The sequence below is a fragment of the Rhinolophus sinicus genome, linkage group LG05 (assembly GCF_036562045.2).
Source record: "Rhinolophus sinicus isolate RSC01 linkage group LG05, ASM3656204v1, whole genome shotgun sequence".
NCBI classification, from domain to species: domain Eukaryota; kingdom Metazoa; phylum Chordata; class Mammalia; order Chiroptera; family Rhinolophidae; genus Rhinolophus; species Rhinolophus sinicus.
The window spans coordinates 157175170-157192715 of record NC_133755.1 but is presented as its reverse complement, the minus strand read 5'-3'; the positions used below and the strand labels follow the sequence as shown (position 1 = coordinate 157192715).

General features: G+C 34.3%; 1 protein-coding gene across 18 annotated transcripts in view; it reads right to left on the bottom strand.

Annotated features, from left to right (window-relative positions):
* The window catches only part of EYA4 (EYA transcriptional coactivator and phosphatase 4), a 286539-nt gene that overhangs the window by 40717 nt on the left and 228276 nt on the right, over positions 1 to 17546 (bottom strand). For 11 of the 18 annotated variants that reach the window (XM_019732796.2, XM_019732792.2, XM_019732795.2 and 8 more), the window contains 6 exons: positions 15009 to 15101; positions 10569 to 10635; positions 9229 to 9371; positions 8944 to 9087; positions 7372 to 7451; positions 3882 to 4065 (listed from right to left, as the gene is read on the bottom strand). In XM_019732796.2, the coding sequence (XP_019588355.1) occupies positions 3882 to 4065; positions 7372 to 7451; positions 8944 to 9087; positions 9229 to 9371; positions 10569 to 10635; positions 15009 to 15101 (711 nt within the window). Of the gene's footprint in view, positions 1 to 3881; positions 4066 to 7371; positions 7452 to 8943; positions 9088 to 9228; positions 9372 to 10568; positions 10636 to 15008; positions 15102 to 17546 lie in introns of those variants that run through there. The other 7 variants (XM_019732790.2, XM_019732789.2, XM_019732800.2 and 4 more) reach the window with 4 other exon arrangements.

The following is a 17546-nucleotide window of genomic DNA, read 5'->3' as shown; positions in this document are numbered from 1 at the left end:
AAGTCCCAAAGTCACTGTGACATTGTGGGTGGCTGATTGTTGACTGGATTCATAAAGAAAGAGTTTGGCAGGAACAACTCAGCTATGTAAACAAACTGGGAGCCAACAGCTATCACAGCAAGGAGTGAAAAGAGCAGGAGGAAGAAGGGAAAAGACCAGTCATAGTAAGTGCCTGGGTTTCAATCAAAGTAGGACCTGATACCACTGATTCTTTCCAAGTTACTGAAAGATCTTAAAAGGTTTCTAAGAATTTGGACAAAACACGAACAGAAGTGTTCTGATGGAGGTAAAGGCATAGCCTTTCAGAGAACTAAGAAGAGCAGCTCCACATGTATTAAACCCTTAATATGTGTTATGCACTGTCTTCTTTTTGAAATGTGTTTGCCTTAATTAATTGCTCGTTATGTCTGTGTGATTGATTCATATAGTAGCCTGGCGTAGTTTGTTCTTTCCTCAATGTGGCTACAACTTCATTATATATGTTTACCATGCTTTATTTATCGATTCTGTTGATGGATGTTTGGGTTATTCATAATTTTAGCAATTATGAATAAAGTTGCTATAAATATTCTTGCTTTTGTCTTTGTGGACATAAGCGCCTGTTCCTCTAGGAATGTATACCTAGCAGTGGGACTGCTGGGTCAGAGGGAAATATGTTCCTGTTTCATAGACAGTGACCATCTTTTCCCAAAACGGTTGTATTAATTCACTCTCCTACTAGCAATGGGAATTCCAGTTGCTCCCCATCCATGCTAATACTTGGTATTGCTAGTCTTTTTTATATTAGCTCTTGTGGTGGTATGGTGGTATCTCATGGTAGATTTAACTAGTATTTTCTTGATGAGTAATGATGTAGAGAACATTTTTGTATGTTTATTACCCATTTGGTGCCTTATGTTTATGATATAATTGTTAACATCTTTTGCCCATTTAAAAAATTGGGTTATCTTTTTCTTATTGATTTTTCAGTGCTCTTTATTATAAAACATTCTTTGACCTCACTTTGACCCAGTGAATTTGGTCCCTCATTATCCTCTTTTAATAATAAGAAAATCTGGAGACTTTATTTACCAAGATGAAAGAGTTTATAAGTGGAATACTGGTATGATTAAATACTGGTATGATTACAGAACTCCTGCTTTAACCACTAGGCTATACTTCCTTCCCTAAACAGCAACAGACACTCCAGGTGGCAAAAGGTCAAATCTACATCTGTTTCTACTAACCAAAAGAGTTATATAGACTTTGTACAATTTGTGAGATGAGGGCCAAGAAATTCATCGAAAGAACTTCATAGTAAAAGAGAAGGTCCTGAAGAGGCCACGGCCGTATCTGGCTCCTACAGCAACCACTCAAGTGGAACTGTACTGACCCCTCTATCTTTTGAAGGTGGTATCCTTTTTTCTGATAAAGGGTAAAACCAGGAACTTGAGCTCACCTGGTCATTAAACATTTGTTGACACTTTTTTTTTTTTTTTTAAGGAGAAAGTTGTCTATTCCAGGGCCTCTGCTAAATTTCACTCAAGCAATTGCACTGGGTACATTAACGCTGTGGGTAGGGAAAATGCAAATTGGCAGAGAAGCTAAATGTGGTCAGTTCTTTCTACCTAAATCCTCTTGTTAGCTTCAATTAAATGAATTAGCACTTTGCTTTCCTTCCTGTCCTTAAGTGAAATGCCATGAAGCTATGGAAAGTCTACTGAGTTCTGCCTAAGAAACTGGCTTCTTTTCAAAGAGTGAAGTGATCTTACTATATCCCTTACTGTTCTGAAGCACTTATAAAGTTTAATTAGCTAATGTATTGTAATGTTTGCCAAGGTCTCAGAGTAAAGGATAATATTGTTACAAATTACTAATTATATCAAATTTTAAAGGATGTTTAAAATATTTTGAAAGAAGGAGCTCTAAAAATATCTCTAATCTTAATGTGCTAATCAGTCATCAAACTTTCTGAATACAGATCAAAAATATAATATACAAAATATAATCTTTATGTTAAAAGCAAAGAGAGATCTTTATAAAGATAATGAACTAAAATGTCTGTTCTTAATCAGCATGGCAATATTTCTTTAAATACAATGTCAAACTACCTAATAAGGTAAAGTAATAAGTGGATGCTATTTGCGATTTCCAAATAACATCAGTCATTACCAATTGCCTTAGGCGTTTTCTTGGGCCAACACTACACATGATTGAATAATTATCCTTTAATCAGTACAGTAATGAATAACTGTACCTTCTATGTTTTATATATTTAGATTCAACTTTATTTCATTAGGGTTTATCTCCAAATCAGAACAACCAGCTGTCTCTTATAGAACATGAAGTATGTTTTTGTTTTAAAAATGGGGAAGTCAACAGTGAATGATTCAGAAAAAACTGTGGATTTAATTGTTAGATCTCTGCTTTAATTCCAAAATGCAGGTTAATGGGAAATAATTTTATTACCATTAAACTAAATACCTCAGATTTCATCAATAATAAAGAAAGATCTCATAGTTATAAACTTGTTTACTTTTTGGATACATGCCAGATCTGAAGAGGCAAAATCAAACTTAAAACTACCTTGACTAAAGTTCTAAGGTCACAGAATTCCTTAAAAATCCAGACATGCGTATTGTTTGAGAGAATAATACAGTTACAAGTAGAAATAATTTCTTCTTCAAATTCAACAGAAAGTAGGGTAAGATCTGAAAATTATCTGTCATCTCTATTAATTCTTTACATAACCGAAGGGCACAAAGATTTCCTCCAGGTCTTCTAGAAGTACAGTTTTAGTTTTTACATGTATTGTATATGGTATGAGTTATGAGTCAATAGTCTAGCGTTTGTTTTGTTTGTTTGTTTGGGCATATGGATGTCCAATTGTTCTAGCACGATTTGGGGGGCGGGGAGAAAAACACCCATTCATTCTCCAATTGCCTTTGTACCTTTGTCTAAACCCATTTTCCAATATATGTATGTATATGTGGGTCTATTTCTGGACTCTGTTCTAGTCCATTGCTCCAAATATCTGTCCCTTTGCCAGTACCACACATTCTTGTTTACTTTACTTTATATTACGTTGGTGCAAAAGTAGTTGCGGCTTTTGTAATGATTTTTAACCTGTTAAAATGCAATTACTTGTGTACCAACCTAATAATAAGTCTTGAAATCAGGCAATGTAAGTCCTCAAATTTTGTTCTTATTTTTCAAAATGACTTTGGCTATTTGCCTTTCCTTATAATGTTAGAATCATCTTGATAATTTCTCCAAAATGTCCTGTTGTAATTTTGATTGGGATTACAATGAATCTCTGTTAAACTTACTTTTAACTTTAAATACTTCCACTCTATTAAATATGAGTCATCAAATACAATTCCAATACAGATAAGCTTCAGACAATGAAAAATACAATGGACTTTAAAGATGTATTGATCAGACAAACGACCCTGATATTAGACTTCTTAGCAATGGTCCTATAAATCCTAGGAATTCAGGGAGCATTCACTGCACGGAACTAGTGATGATGCACAAAGGTGAAGGAACTATCCAGTCTCTCATGCATAAAGGACATATTATCAGTTATACCCAAAGAAGATAATATTCCAACTTTTCTATGTGGTTAAGATCTTCACAAAATAGTCTGTCAAAAGGTCCACTGACCATTTTATATCCATTTATATTCATATGTACACTGCCATTTAAGATTAAAATCTCCTAACTGCCTCACATCTACAAGAAGGGTCTTCTGAAATGTCAGAAAAAGAACCTCATCTTATCCAGGAGAACTAGCACCGATTAAATGTTAGCATAACTGTCTGGGAGCTTTCAGCCTTGTTTTTGCAATGTGCATTTTCTCCATCTTATTAGACACAGTAAAGCAGATAAAAGTGTTTCACCTGGATGAAGATCTGTACCTGGTTGGCTAGTCAGTCCTGGGAGAGACTCCTGCAGCTGATAGGTAGAGGTCGAGGACGATGTGCCGTCAGCTGTGTTATTTGATGTCATATATGCTCCATACGTTGATGCTGAGTAATACTGTGCATACTGGTTTTGGCCAAAGGCTGTGTAGGATGGATAATCCTGAAATGATAATTGAGATGTGGGTGTGCTTGAAAGAGAAACTACCCTGTAGCATGCTTGAAAGAAAAGCAATAGCTATGCTAAATCGAAATGTGAGTCCATAGCTTTGAGGATATTCTAATGAGCAGAAACAATTTTGTGGGCATCTTCTACATGCATCGTCATGAATGACCCTGATGGTTTTAAAAACCAGGTCCAGTACACACATTTTAATCTGTCTAAAGGTTACATATGCTTCACTTTGCCCCCATAATTATGTATCCAAGGATTTATATCATTGGGTCTTATGCACTTGAGGGGAGAAGGAGATGAAATCACTTCATTATTCACAGCATCATTTTCATACATCTTCTAACATCACCTGCAGGAGGAGGTGTGGCTGCCCCTCCTAACTTCCATGCACACCTCGGTCTGCATTATTGTGATTTTTGTTCCCCTTCTAGGCTACACTTGATAATTTCGTTTTCTTGGCAAGAAGTAGAGAGTAAATAAAAGAAGATAAATAAAAGATTTTCAAACATTTAGTTTTCCTCATTTGTTACAGAGGGAGGAAAAAAGCATTGGAGCAACTCCTCTGACTGCTTTGTATTTTAAAAGTTTTAAGAATCTTAAAATGATCTAAATAATCCTTCAAAATCCTTTTACATATTGAGCCAATAAATAAGAATTTGTTGTAACAATTGGTGTTTAATATATCTAGTATGTTTTAGCCCAAATTGTTGTCAATGATAACAAATCCTTGATCAGGATTAAAATCCTCTAAGACATGTTCCCAAGGGAAAAGGATCCATATTTGATGTGGTTTCCAGAAGAGGAAATTCTCTGTATAAAGTAAATATATGTAAAGCAAATATGTATATTTATCAGAAAGGATTAAGTAGTATGGAGGAAAGTCAAAATTCTATTTGTTTATTTCAAGATCTGATGCTACCCATTACCGCCCGTGAGCCAAGAAAAAAATCTCTTAGCAATATTTGGACAAAGTTCCTAGCCACATGTATTTTTCAGAGTAAAATAGCGATAGCAAACATTTACATAGTGCTTACTGGTTAGGTACTGTTCTAAAGCCTTAAATGAATTTAGGCATTTAAGCCTCACAATCCTCTATATGGTATTATCATTATCCCCATTTTACACTGAAGGGGACGAAAGCACAGAGTGGTTAAGTGTTTTGCCCAAGGTCAAACAGTTAGCAAGTTTCAGAGCTGGAACTGGAAGCCAGAGAGCCTGACTAGCATCTGTGTGCTGAAGCCCTCGATTAGGCGGCTAATGCCCTTAGAGGAAGATGAAGTTACTTATTGGAAAGGTCCAGACTACTAGCTTCTGGTGAATAGAATGTCGTTTTGTATTCAGACATATCTCAAAGATCTCTGCCTCTCTTCCTTTCCACCCTTGACACCCTGGTCCAAGCTACTTTCACTTCCTGTTGTAGCCAATGGGCGGGTTTTCTAATTTGTCTTCTCATTTCCATTTTTGGCTTTTGCCAAAGTTCTTGAAGCCAAAGTAATCTTTTCAAAATGTAAATTATGTAATGCTATTCTCCTGCTCAAAATCCTTTAATAGCTTCCCATTGGGCTTGGGATAGCATCAAAACTCCTTATTTTAAACCACAGGGCTCTCTATGTGTAGGCCACTATCTCTCTCCACAAACGTGTTTCCACACCAGACCCTTATGCACAAGCTAAACTCTAGGCTGCTTTGAGTTCATTGACACACCAAGTTTTTCACTTATAGGGGTCTGGTACATGCTGCTCTCTCAATGCCTGGAAGAGCCGTGGCCCTCATTCTTCATTTAACTCTTAGAGAAGACGTGGCCTCATTGTTGTTTCAAGACAAAAGCCTTCCGTGAATTCACCCCTACTTATATCAGCTTCCTATTAATATTTTTAAATAGGATTCTGTTCTCTTCCCTTGTGTTTTCTAATTCTATGTTTACGCATGTGTTTTTTTGGTTTATTGTCTGCTTCTCTCTTAAACCACCACTCTGCCGAGTGTACATTTCTATTATTATTTCATTATATCCCATCCTCTGTCCATATTATTTTCATGCCTGTTTCTTCAGAAGGACTGTGTCTTTCCAGAGAGTAGAGAACAATGACTTACTATTTTTGAATTACTAATACCTAATCAAAAATCTAATAAATAGTTAGTGCTCATTAAACGTCTACTGTATCAATAAATGAGTAAAATTAAGCTTTCTGGATTTTCAAAAATTCTCAATTTTTAAAATATAAAATATGCATACTGGCTCTGATGTTTACTGTTTTAAGAAATGATTTTTCTAACTAGTACCAAATTCTGAAATTTAATCCTACAAAACATATTATTATTCCATACTACTTAATAATCAAAATTTCATTTTTGCCTTTCTTCTGTTAATGAAAAGCAAAAGAAGGCCATTAATAAAATCTTCAGTAAATCCAAAGAGCAAGCACTTGTGTAATAGTTTACAGTTTAGGTACATAAAAGTTCACCTATTATGTTAAAGTAAAATAATGTATTGCCTGTGCAGGAAATCAACTATCCTTCCATCTCAACTACTCTGAACATTATTGAGAATTAGGAAATAAGCACAAAAGGTTCTGAGTGTCAATATACGTAGGAAATGCTTCTCACTCCTACCTGATTAGCTCATTCAGGGACAATCACTCTTGTTCCACACATAATTCTAACAAGCTAGATTTTAAAACTCACATAAATATCCAGAAAATATAATTAAGAGGAAGACTAAAACAATTTCTAGAGGCAGGCACTATGACAAAAGCAAAAAATTACAGCAGTCAGGAAAGTAGGAATCAACATTTATTAAAAGGAATCATACAACTAAACAAAAAATTAAAAGCCAACAGTAGTCCAAGAGGCATTTTGCTTAATAACAAATTATATTTTGGACTAAAAATGTCTTATAGTCTACAGCACAATCCAATTATTGATTATAGTTTAATTTGTTCATTAATTTTCATAATGAAACTTTTATCAAGAAAAATAATGTTTAGTAAACTAAATTATGTTTAAGATAATAGGAAAGTATGCAATCAATTTTGTAATCCCATGCCAAATGATTAAAACAACTACAGCTTAAATGTTTAAAAGACAAATCTCTAGCAAACAGGAAACCTAAAATATCCAGAATTACACATATCCCTAAGTTTTGGATAGTTAATTTTTACTCCCCTGAAGCGCCATCTTAACTTTAAATTTAAGAAACCTTATTCTGGGAGAATATGCACTCATATGGCAACCTGAAACTATTCTTCAAAAGTCTGAAATAGGTATAAAAAGCATAAATATAAAAAATTACTATACCTGTTGTGAACTGCTGAAATTTGTTGAATTGGACACTGAATTATTTGCATAAATAGTAGATGATGGTGTAAAACTAGAACCTACAGGTAAAGAAAAAATTTATTTTTAGAAGTATTTCTTGTAAACGAATACAAATATTTTACTTTGCAGTATTTAGTGAAAGAGATATATTTTTAATTTTGCTCTTAAGATAGTGAAATTTGAAGTTGAGAGATTTATAAGGAAAATGTGCTTAACTCTAGCCCTCTTGTAACAACAGGTAACATCTTTCCTGTAGAACTCTGTTCAGGAGCATGTGAGAAGTGTTTTAACAAGAACTGCAGTTATCCTGCAGGGTTCAGTGTCTAGAAGTGCAGAAGCACTCGAAGAATAAAATATTATGGAAACTGAGATGACTTCCAGACTACTGGAACTTTCAAATGGCGATATCAACTGCATTTGCATACAGAAATTACCTGAGTTAACTATTTGGACAGGATTAGCTTAAGAAATAGACTCACAGAACCCATTTAGAGATGATGCTTGCTGCTTCCTGTCTTTACAGTCCTCTGTCCTTTCGTTAGAACAAAAAGAGCTAGGAACTAGGGCACGTACTCAATAGGGTTTATATTGTACTAATCTAAAGTTTGAAGGCCTTCTAAAACTTACTATAAGGCCAGAAATTTATTCAGTGATTTTTTAAAAATAGGGCCAAAGCAAGTGAAATATCATTTTATTTTGCAGATTATTTTTTAGAAATACATTTTTCTGGAACGTACTTGTTACAAAGTAAAATGAAAGACTGTGGAGGCAGCTGATTATTTTATCAAGGGGTTTTGAATAGCAATAGAATTATGTAATCAATCCAAACTGACTTGACCTGAAATATCCAATACAAATTTATGACTAACAATATAGACAAAATGCTAGATAGGAACAAGGTTTTAATGTTTTTACTATGTCACTAAATTTTTTCTGCAACTGCTACACAGTAATTTAAAACAATTTTTGATTTGAGTCAAAAACAAGAGGAAAACTTTTTAAAATGATCATAGATGGAGGATTTTGGGGGTGGTACAAATTATATAAATATTCCTATTAAGAAATGTAGTATCAATAGGGGAGAGAGATTTTAAGAATGAACAAAAATTCCTCAATCATTCGACGATAAATTGGACTTAGAAAAGTGCTAATTCAATTTTAAATAGAATCAAACAACATTGTGTACTTAAGGAATACTAAGAAAATCCTGGTTTTTGTAGGAATTTTTGAAATCACTTAAGTAGATGCCAAACATGTGACTGCTGGCATGTTGAATGGCTTGGAGATTGCTTTGCTTGGACCAAGTTTCCTGCCAATTTTATGCAACTTAAACTTAAGTATTTAAATTTGGTATGGGTCATGTTACTTGATGTATATTCAACTCTTTTTCATCATGTTTCTTTCCAGTTATTTTGTCTTTCCTGATAAAATTGTGTGAGCAGAGGTAATGTTGAAAACTCTCCTTATGACGATATACTCCTAGTCTGAAGCCAAGGAGTCTCATTCAAAGAATCCATTCTCATATAACGCGTTTCCTGTGTGGCTACTTACCTGGCATCTGGTAAGAATAAGGTGTCTGGCCCGGCTGTGGGGTGGAGAACCCTGGGCTGTAACTGAGGCACCCACTTTGTAAGGGGGACTGAGTTTGTGGAAGTCCACTCTCTGTCTTGATGCCTGGCAACATCACACCCAAATCTGTTTGGAAAATGCACGTGCAAACCATTTAATTACTAAATGGTCTTAATTCTGAGTTGCAAAACTTAGAATATACAACTACTAGCCAGCAGGATTACCTGCTTATAATCAAAGAAGGAGAAGAGAGAAGACGTGAAATACCGTAAGTGGGCAGGCTGTAGGGCTGTCCTGTCTGTGAGTAGGCTGTGTAGACAGCTGGCTGCTGCATTCCCGAATACTGAGTCTGGCCTGCATAGGCAGACATTGTTTGAGCTGCTGGTGTAGAAAGAATGTGTGGATAGGGCCTAAATATCAGAAAAATAGCATTACTGTGGCAACAAAGACTGCATATTAATTCAGACAGCTTAGATTCAGTGAAACCTTATAATAGCCAGGAAGCATCCTCTTCTTTATCCACAATATAACTTTAACAATATAGGAAAGGTCAAGGGTCTGGATGTCGGGAGCCCAGGGTCTGTTACAAACCAGTCTAGTGACTTTGGACAAATAATTTAAACTCAAGTCTCTACACCTCACTGGTAAAATGAGAAGTTTTAGATATCATATCTAAAGTTTCTTCCAGATCTGTAATTCTTGTTTATATCCAAAATGGTATTCTAATTAATATGTAAATGAGGAAAATGGAGCACAGGCCAGTAAATTAATATGCTTGTAAGCATATTTCTAGTCACCATGAGTGACCTAATGCTATGCAATGACTACAAAAGTCAATAAAAGCCCTTTTAAGAATTCTCTCGCAAGAACTAAAAATCTTAAAACAAACAAACAAACAAAGAAGGAGACAGTTCCTGAAAAGTTGTGGAATGCCATTCCCTGTATCACGCTACATTTCAATAGAATGTTCCCAAATGGACATTCAATTCCCAGACTGTACTTAAGAATAGACACTTTAGCTGCTGCAGAAAATAACATTTAAATGTGTATGAATCAGGAATCCAAAATCTTGACACATCTGGCTGATTGCAACCAAATTCAGATATACACCCAATACACTCAAACTTGAAATTTCTACTCCTGTCCTCAATAAGGTTACTGCATTAGTTTTAAAAACAGTAACATACTCTTCAAAAATGTATTTATTAGCACTTGATATCTAATTAAAATACTGTAATGATGGAACATATTATAAAGTGTTGAGGTTTGAACATAATGTAATCAATTTACATTTTCTTTAAATTATTTAGCATTTTTGAATTTTCATGAAAAAGTCATTGTATTCTGGTTTGAGCTTGATGTTTTCCTCAATGTACCTACATGTCCAGAATTAAGGGAATTGTCCACACAAAAGTGAGTGTATCTCTATTTCTAGATTTGTACAGGCTATGTATCTATCTATCCAACTAATCTATCCAAGTATCTGTAATACATTTATACATAAATGCATCCCAATTTAAAGTTGTTATATTGTGCGAATGCAGATTAATAAAGATCACCCTGGAAAATTGTTCTAACAACTCTGAAAGAATTGAGTGACCACTTACTTGGAAGGATAGAGCTGTGGGGAATATTGATGAGCTGATCTGGGGCTGTAGCCACTACTTGTTATTACTGTAAGACACACACACACACACACACAAAAAAACAGTGCAAAGCGGTTGCTTCATAAATACATTTCATTATAGTATACAAAACCAATTTGAAGAAATTACCATGTTAAAGACATGTTTCTAAAAATTCATTCATTTTCTAAAAAGAAAATGCATTCACTTTCTAAACAGAAACAGATGCCTAAACATTTTACTCTAACTAACTGCTTCTAGTTTGTTCAAAGAGCATGAAATGAATTCTTCTTACAAATCATTCCCCTCCATCATTCATCTATTTTCTCAAATCAGTAGCATGCTCTCACGTATTAACATGTTATGAATAAATATCTTTGATTATAGGTAAGTAATCTTTCATGATATAAAAGTAATTTATTTAAATTTGCAAACTTTATGTTTTAAATTCCAAATATGATGGCAATATAGTGCTTTTCAATAAAAATGCAATAAAAATTAAGAAAAATGCGACGATCCAAACTTCATTTACAAATTGTCTAATGCTATCATTTTCCATTTATTTTTCTTTTTACCAATAAGATGAGTAGTTAAAAATGCAGAGTCCAAAATATTCTAGTAATAATTGGAATATACACATAGCAAGCATGGGTGATAGTGCGACACATTAATAAAAACATAATTGCAAAATGCAGCTTCAGTCTTATTTACAAATATATTCTAAACTATGAGAGAGTACTTTTTTGAAAAGAACTTGAAGGTGAAAACCGGGTCCTACTAATATTTCACCCATTCATGCAGCCCTAAACTGGAATATATCCAAAAGTTTGGAAGTTTCTCCTTCCTTTAACAATCTGCATTGACTATGACGGATGTATCGCAAATATATGGACTCTAAAGTGTTGAGGCAGTTCCTTCAGAGCCAATCCATACTGGGCAAGCACACAGAGTGTCTTTATTAGGCCATCTGCTGTTCATTCACTTTTCAAAAAGATTAAAGTAGTACACAACGCAGCACTGGAATTAGTTTAGTTTAATCAATCACAGTCATTACTTCAAAGTACTCTGTCCTTTCTAAGTTGTTCATAATAATTCTGAAGCTAAACTTTTAGAATTATAAAAGTGACAAATAGGGTTAGGTTGCTAACTATTTTATGAAACACGAGATTTTTCTATATCAAAATGCTATCAAGTGCCCTTGTAATCTATTGCTTCATAAACATGTAGACTTTAATGTATTTAAAATGCTATTTGGCCTGTAAGCTCTGAGTACGGAAACTGTATTATAGGTTTCAGAAAGGATGTTTTCAATAATATTATGAATCAATTTTGAAAATCATTGAATCTGACTAGAGTCATTATGTTCTAAATATTTTCAGCAACCAAAATTTAAGTGAATTTGCTATATGTATTTGAAAATACATTGATCAATGAAGCATTAATTTTCTACTTATTTATTAAAAACTCAAAGAATGTTTAACACTTTCAAATCAACTTAATGAGAACAGGCTTTTTTTTTTTTTTTTTTTTTTTACCATACCATGGGTACTAAATGTACTTTATATAAGAGCAATAGTGTTATTCCACAGGAAATTCAGTTTGATTCATTCATTCACAATAGTGAATACTCTGTTTACCAGAAATATAGTTAAATGAGGCTTAATTCCATGTTTCTTTGTCTCTATAAAATTTCACTTTGGCAAACTGAAGACTTTGACTATACGAATCAGTTATTCTGAAGACTGTAAAACACAAGGTTTTCCCAAAGAGACTTGAAATAATAAAAAGAAACATTCACTATGGCAGCTTTTATTAAATAAGCCAAAGAGCAAAATTATTTCAGAAAAAAACGTGAATCTAGACATCATTAGACTACAGTACCTATAAAAGGATAAAGGCTTAACCTTTAACATTTCATAGTAATGTCTGTATGTTTATTTTCTATATAGAATATAAAGGCTTTGGCTCAGAAAATTACCATGTTCACATAAAACTTGAGAAGTTTATGCTTAACTAAAATTTACACATTTTATTCTAACATAAATCTGCACATAACTGAAAACAACAATATTTGACTAAAGAGAGTTGAGATTCTGCTGATCAAAGTAAAGATGGTTCCTACATAGGGCAGACTAATTTCCAGTAAGACTTCTGGAAAACTATGGGCGAGTTCCTTGTATTATACATTGCCATTTAACTAATCAAAAGACATTACACAAAGCCCTCCACTCATTATACTCCATCATTTCTGTATATGAAAGTAAGAAAAAATGCTTATCTTCAAAATGTCCTGATAATTAGTTACACCAAAATTTTAAAGAATATTATCAGATTCTCAGAGGGTTGTGCCAAGCAATTTTATTGTTTTGTTTTCATTATTGTGACCCCTTACTTATATCAGTGACTCTCCGTGAGGTAGGAGGTAGGAGTGTGAGTAGGAATTTTGCTTGCCGGGGGACATTTAAAATGTCTGGAGACATTTGTGGTTGTCATAACTGGAGTGTGCTACTGTCAAATTGGGGTAGATGGCAGGGATGCTGCTAAACATCTCGCTGTGCAGAGGACACCTACCCCACATTAAAAAATAGCCCGTTTTTGAAAAGTGCTATTGTTGAGACTGGCTGTCCTAGATCACTGTTGTCCAAAAGAACTTGGTCCGTGGTGTTGGGAATGTTCTCTAACTGATGTGTCCAATATGGAAGCCTCTAAAAGATCCCACATGCAGCTAGTAAGCACTTGAAATGTGACTAATGTGACTAGATAGTCTTTTTTTTTTTTTTCACTTGCACCAAATTTTAATAATCTAGACTTAAATAGCCACATATAGTTAGTGGCTACTTTACTGACTAGTGTAGCCCTAGATAATTCTTAAAAGAAAACTGGGAAACTATTTGTAAAGAAAATATGTGTTAATTCCAGACAGGATGACTGTTCACAGCTATTTGTTTTTCCATCTTTATATTTTCCAATAGCATAGTACAGAAAGAGACTCCTGGACTGATCAGAATACTGTTATCGACTAGTTATTAATATAATGGTGACCACCTATGAAGTCGTCACTGTATGACCTCGACCACTTTAACGGCTCAGTACCTCAATGTTCTTGTCTGTAAAATGTATCAGAGATCTCTGGAATTCCTTCTGGAGCTAACATTCTACAATTTTGCCATTAAGCTTTCTATTAACTTGTGGTATACTATTTGAGTATGTCAGAAATTACTTAATAATCCCATCCCTTTCCTTAAAAATACATTCATATCCATTTATTTTGCAGGAAGTTTACAAGGGTTATGGTGAATAATGAAGAATGCGAGTTAGTTGGTACCTATTTATCTCCTGGGAGGCAAGTGAATTGCTAGAAAGGATATAGATTAACATGTATGAGTCTCTGTTCCGAGTGTATGAATTATTATTTCTTTCTGTTTGGAGTACTACTATTTATGTGAATACATGGTGACTGCTCCCCATCAATGTGAACTAATGAAACGATCTCCTGTATCTATAAATATCAAATATATGCTAGAATAACATTATACTCAAGGGTATACCTCAACTCGTTTTACATGAAGCTTACCCACATAAAATTCTTGTACATAAGAACATAGATAAATGTAAAATCAAGTAACAGAACCAAGACTTAATTATCACAAATATTTTTCTAGGTTGACTGTTCATTCCTCTGCTATACACATTGCTCCTCACATTAAAAAAAAAAAAAAGTCATTTCACCAAATAATAAACCAAACAAAATATTGTAACATTAAAAAAAAAATTATTTAAGTCAACTGAATGCGTGTCCTTTGTGCCCACCTGGGAGTTATCAGGTATTTATATTTAAAAAGGATTGATGTTTAAAGACATGCTATTGTTCTCTTTGAAGCACTTGAGTAAAAGGAGGGCTCTCAGAGGCTGGGTTCTAATGCAACCAGCATGTGCTCTCCTGCAGCCCATTAACCTTTAATGCTTGTCACTCAGCTGCTTACACAGGAGGATTTTTTTAAACCCAGAGAGGAAACAAGGTTATTTAGAAGGAATCAAGTGGATAGCTTTACGTCTCAAATGTTGGGGAGAGCATAGTTTTATGTCATTTGAAATAGAGAGTTGAAGGAATGAAGTCAACTATTACAACCTAATTATTAAATGAAACACTGCATAAAATAATTACTAAGGAAGCCAGCTCTGCTTATTTCTAATAAGAAAGCCAGGGGATTGTTTTGCTGTCAACCGAAAATCCAGCAAAACGATTCCAAATATAATTTCTAAAAAGATATCGTTTTATGCCAATCAGTTCTCAAAATAAGTGAATTTATTGCTAAGTTTATAAAACCCGAATTTCTAGCTTGGTGTTTATGCTGCTTATTCACTAGGAGAATTATGTGTACCCCAATGTGTGTGTAACAACTCACGAGCTTAAGGCTTTACCTGACCCAGTAAAAGTGTCAAGCGCTCCATCTCCAGTCGTGGTTGTGGTTTCACTGCTGTTCAAAGGCTCTGTTTTGACTGCAAGGAGAGACACTACGTAGAAGAATAAGTACATGTGAGTTTTATTTCTAAATGGATATCAAAGACTGACTGTTCAACTAGGGGTTTTTCTAGCTACCATGGGCATGCAAGAGAAAACTTGAGAAGTCGATGAAGAGAGTTTTGTTAATTTAGCTTCTAAATGGACATGCATTTGTAGAGAATTTAATCTAAGAAACCTCTGGCTAAGCTAGTTCTCTCGAGAATTTGTCTTTTAAAGGTAGGCAACCTTAAAAAGTTGAAACAGCAGTACACATATTTGCATTTTTAACTCACCTAAATCACACTCTGATATTATAGTCAAAAGACAGAAAAAAGAATCATAAATCAGCCTTCAGCACATTTAATCTGAATCATAACAAAGAGATATACTAGTTTATATGTTAATTCTTCTGAAGATGATATATATTTTTAAATGATTGCATAAGAGTATAATGGAGGCATATTCACATATAGAAACCATGGGTATATTCATGTGATGGGTGAAAAATGAGGCACTCAATAAATTTTCTGCTCTTAAAAAACACTAAAGAGCTATACATAAGGTGTTGGGCTTTTTATGTTGAAGGCATGAACAATTTTTAATGAATTATAGAGATTAGCATAAATAAGAGATGATTTCTACAGCAATAAGTCTATCTTTTGAAAACTCTTCAATATGTTATTTCTACTTTGAGGTGGTATATTTTTGCAAAATCCCCACTTGGTAATGACGTAGCCTGGCACACATTATTGTCATTATTAGATACAGCGAATAGGGGAGGCGGGCAGTGGAAAGGCCTCTTCTCACTTTGTCACACCATATTTTCCCTTTGTGGGTAACACTGTGCTACATATATCACAGCAGCAAGGGAATAAACTAAATTATTTTCTACTTAACACCTCTTACGTTTCCTTGAATGTTACAACTAAATAACTTAGAAGCAAGCAGAAAACTATAAAGAAGAGAGCTGAAGAAGAGTCAACCATGAACAAATATTGCAAAAAGAATAGTGGGCTAAGAGCTTACCCACCAACCAAGCAAGTCAGTAAGGTTACTCCGTTAGAAAAGCAATTAAGTGGTGCAGAAACATGCAGTTAATGATTATGCTCTTTTCACAGGAACAGAATTGACTGGACCCTCCCTCAGTGAGCTCTGGGATTAATTTAGTATCCATCATTCATTAATGTCATGAAGATTTGCTGGAAGATTCAGAGAACTGTAAAGGTTGGAAAGAGAGAGTAAAGACACTTGGATTACTTCTCCTACCTAGCAAAAGGGAAATTTAAGGTTGACCTATTTTTCAATAGCAACAATAACCTAAGGAATAGTGTCTAATTATTTGTATAATGATAAATAATAAATTGTGGTTACTACTTTTTAGTAGTAATATGTATATTGTAGCCCATATTATCGTTATAGCTGACCACTAATTATATTTACCACTACAAAATTATTTACTACCACATCATTTTTTATTGAGAGCTTACTATGTGCTAGACTAATTAAATTTACCTAATCATTAAAACAATTCTGATCGATATGAACCACTATATCCACTTCATATACTAGGAAACTAAAGTTTGGGTGGGCTGAGGAGCTTGTGTAAGTTCCATCGCAGGAGATGATAGAGCTAAGATCCAAACACAGGTCTTTAGCTCTAAATCCGTGATCTCTGCACCACAACAGGCTGTTTTCAGATATGAAAGTGGCTTATGTTCATGATAGTGACTCTTCCCAAAGGCTCAGAGAGTGATAAAAACAGGGTTATTTTCTAGACAGAGTAAGTAGGCACACTTTGTTAATAATGAATACTGCAAAATCTGGGAATAGGCTAATAAAGTATGTTTTCCATTTCTTCCTCATGACGTATGTCGAAAGCCAACAAGAAGTAGCAAGTTTGGAAGCGGATAACAGCATACACTTAAAAGGTACTTAATACATTCCAGCTGCTCTTGCTGTGCTTTATAGATAGAACTCATTTACTCCTAATGACAATCATATGAGGATGATAACATTATCATCTTCATTTGTCAGGTGAGGAAACTAAAGCACAAAGAGGTTAAATAACTTGCCTATTGTCACAGAACTGGTAAGAGCTAGAATTTGAGACCAGGTGGTGTAGTTTCAGGTTTCAAACTCTAAACCATAGAGCCACGCATGCAGCACTAACTGATCAAGAATTCCTTTAATCTGTACAAAGATGACCCAAAGTGTGATCTAGATGGGTCTAAAGATTTTCTGCGATGAAATGTCCACATTTTACTTCTGACAGTTATGCCAAAGGCTTCAGCAAAACTAAGACAAAAAAAGCTGCTCGGAACTTCCAAATTCTAATTGTCGCTAAATTCCTACTTAAATATGTCTAAATCTATAAACAATACTTGTAAAATACATTTATTAATACTAATAGTAATATATATTTCCCTTGTGAATTGGCGAGAAGATAGCAGAGCGGC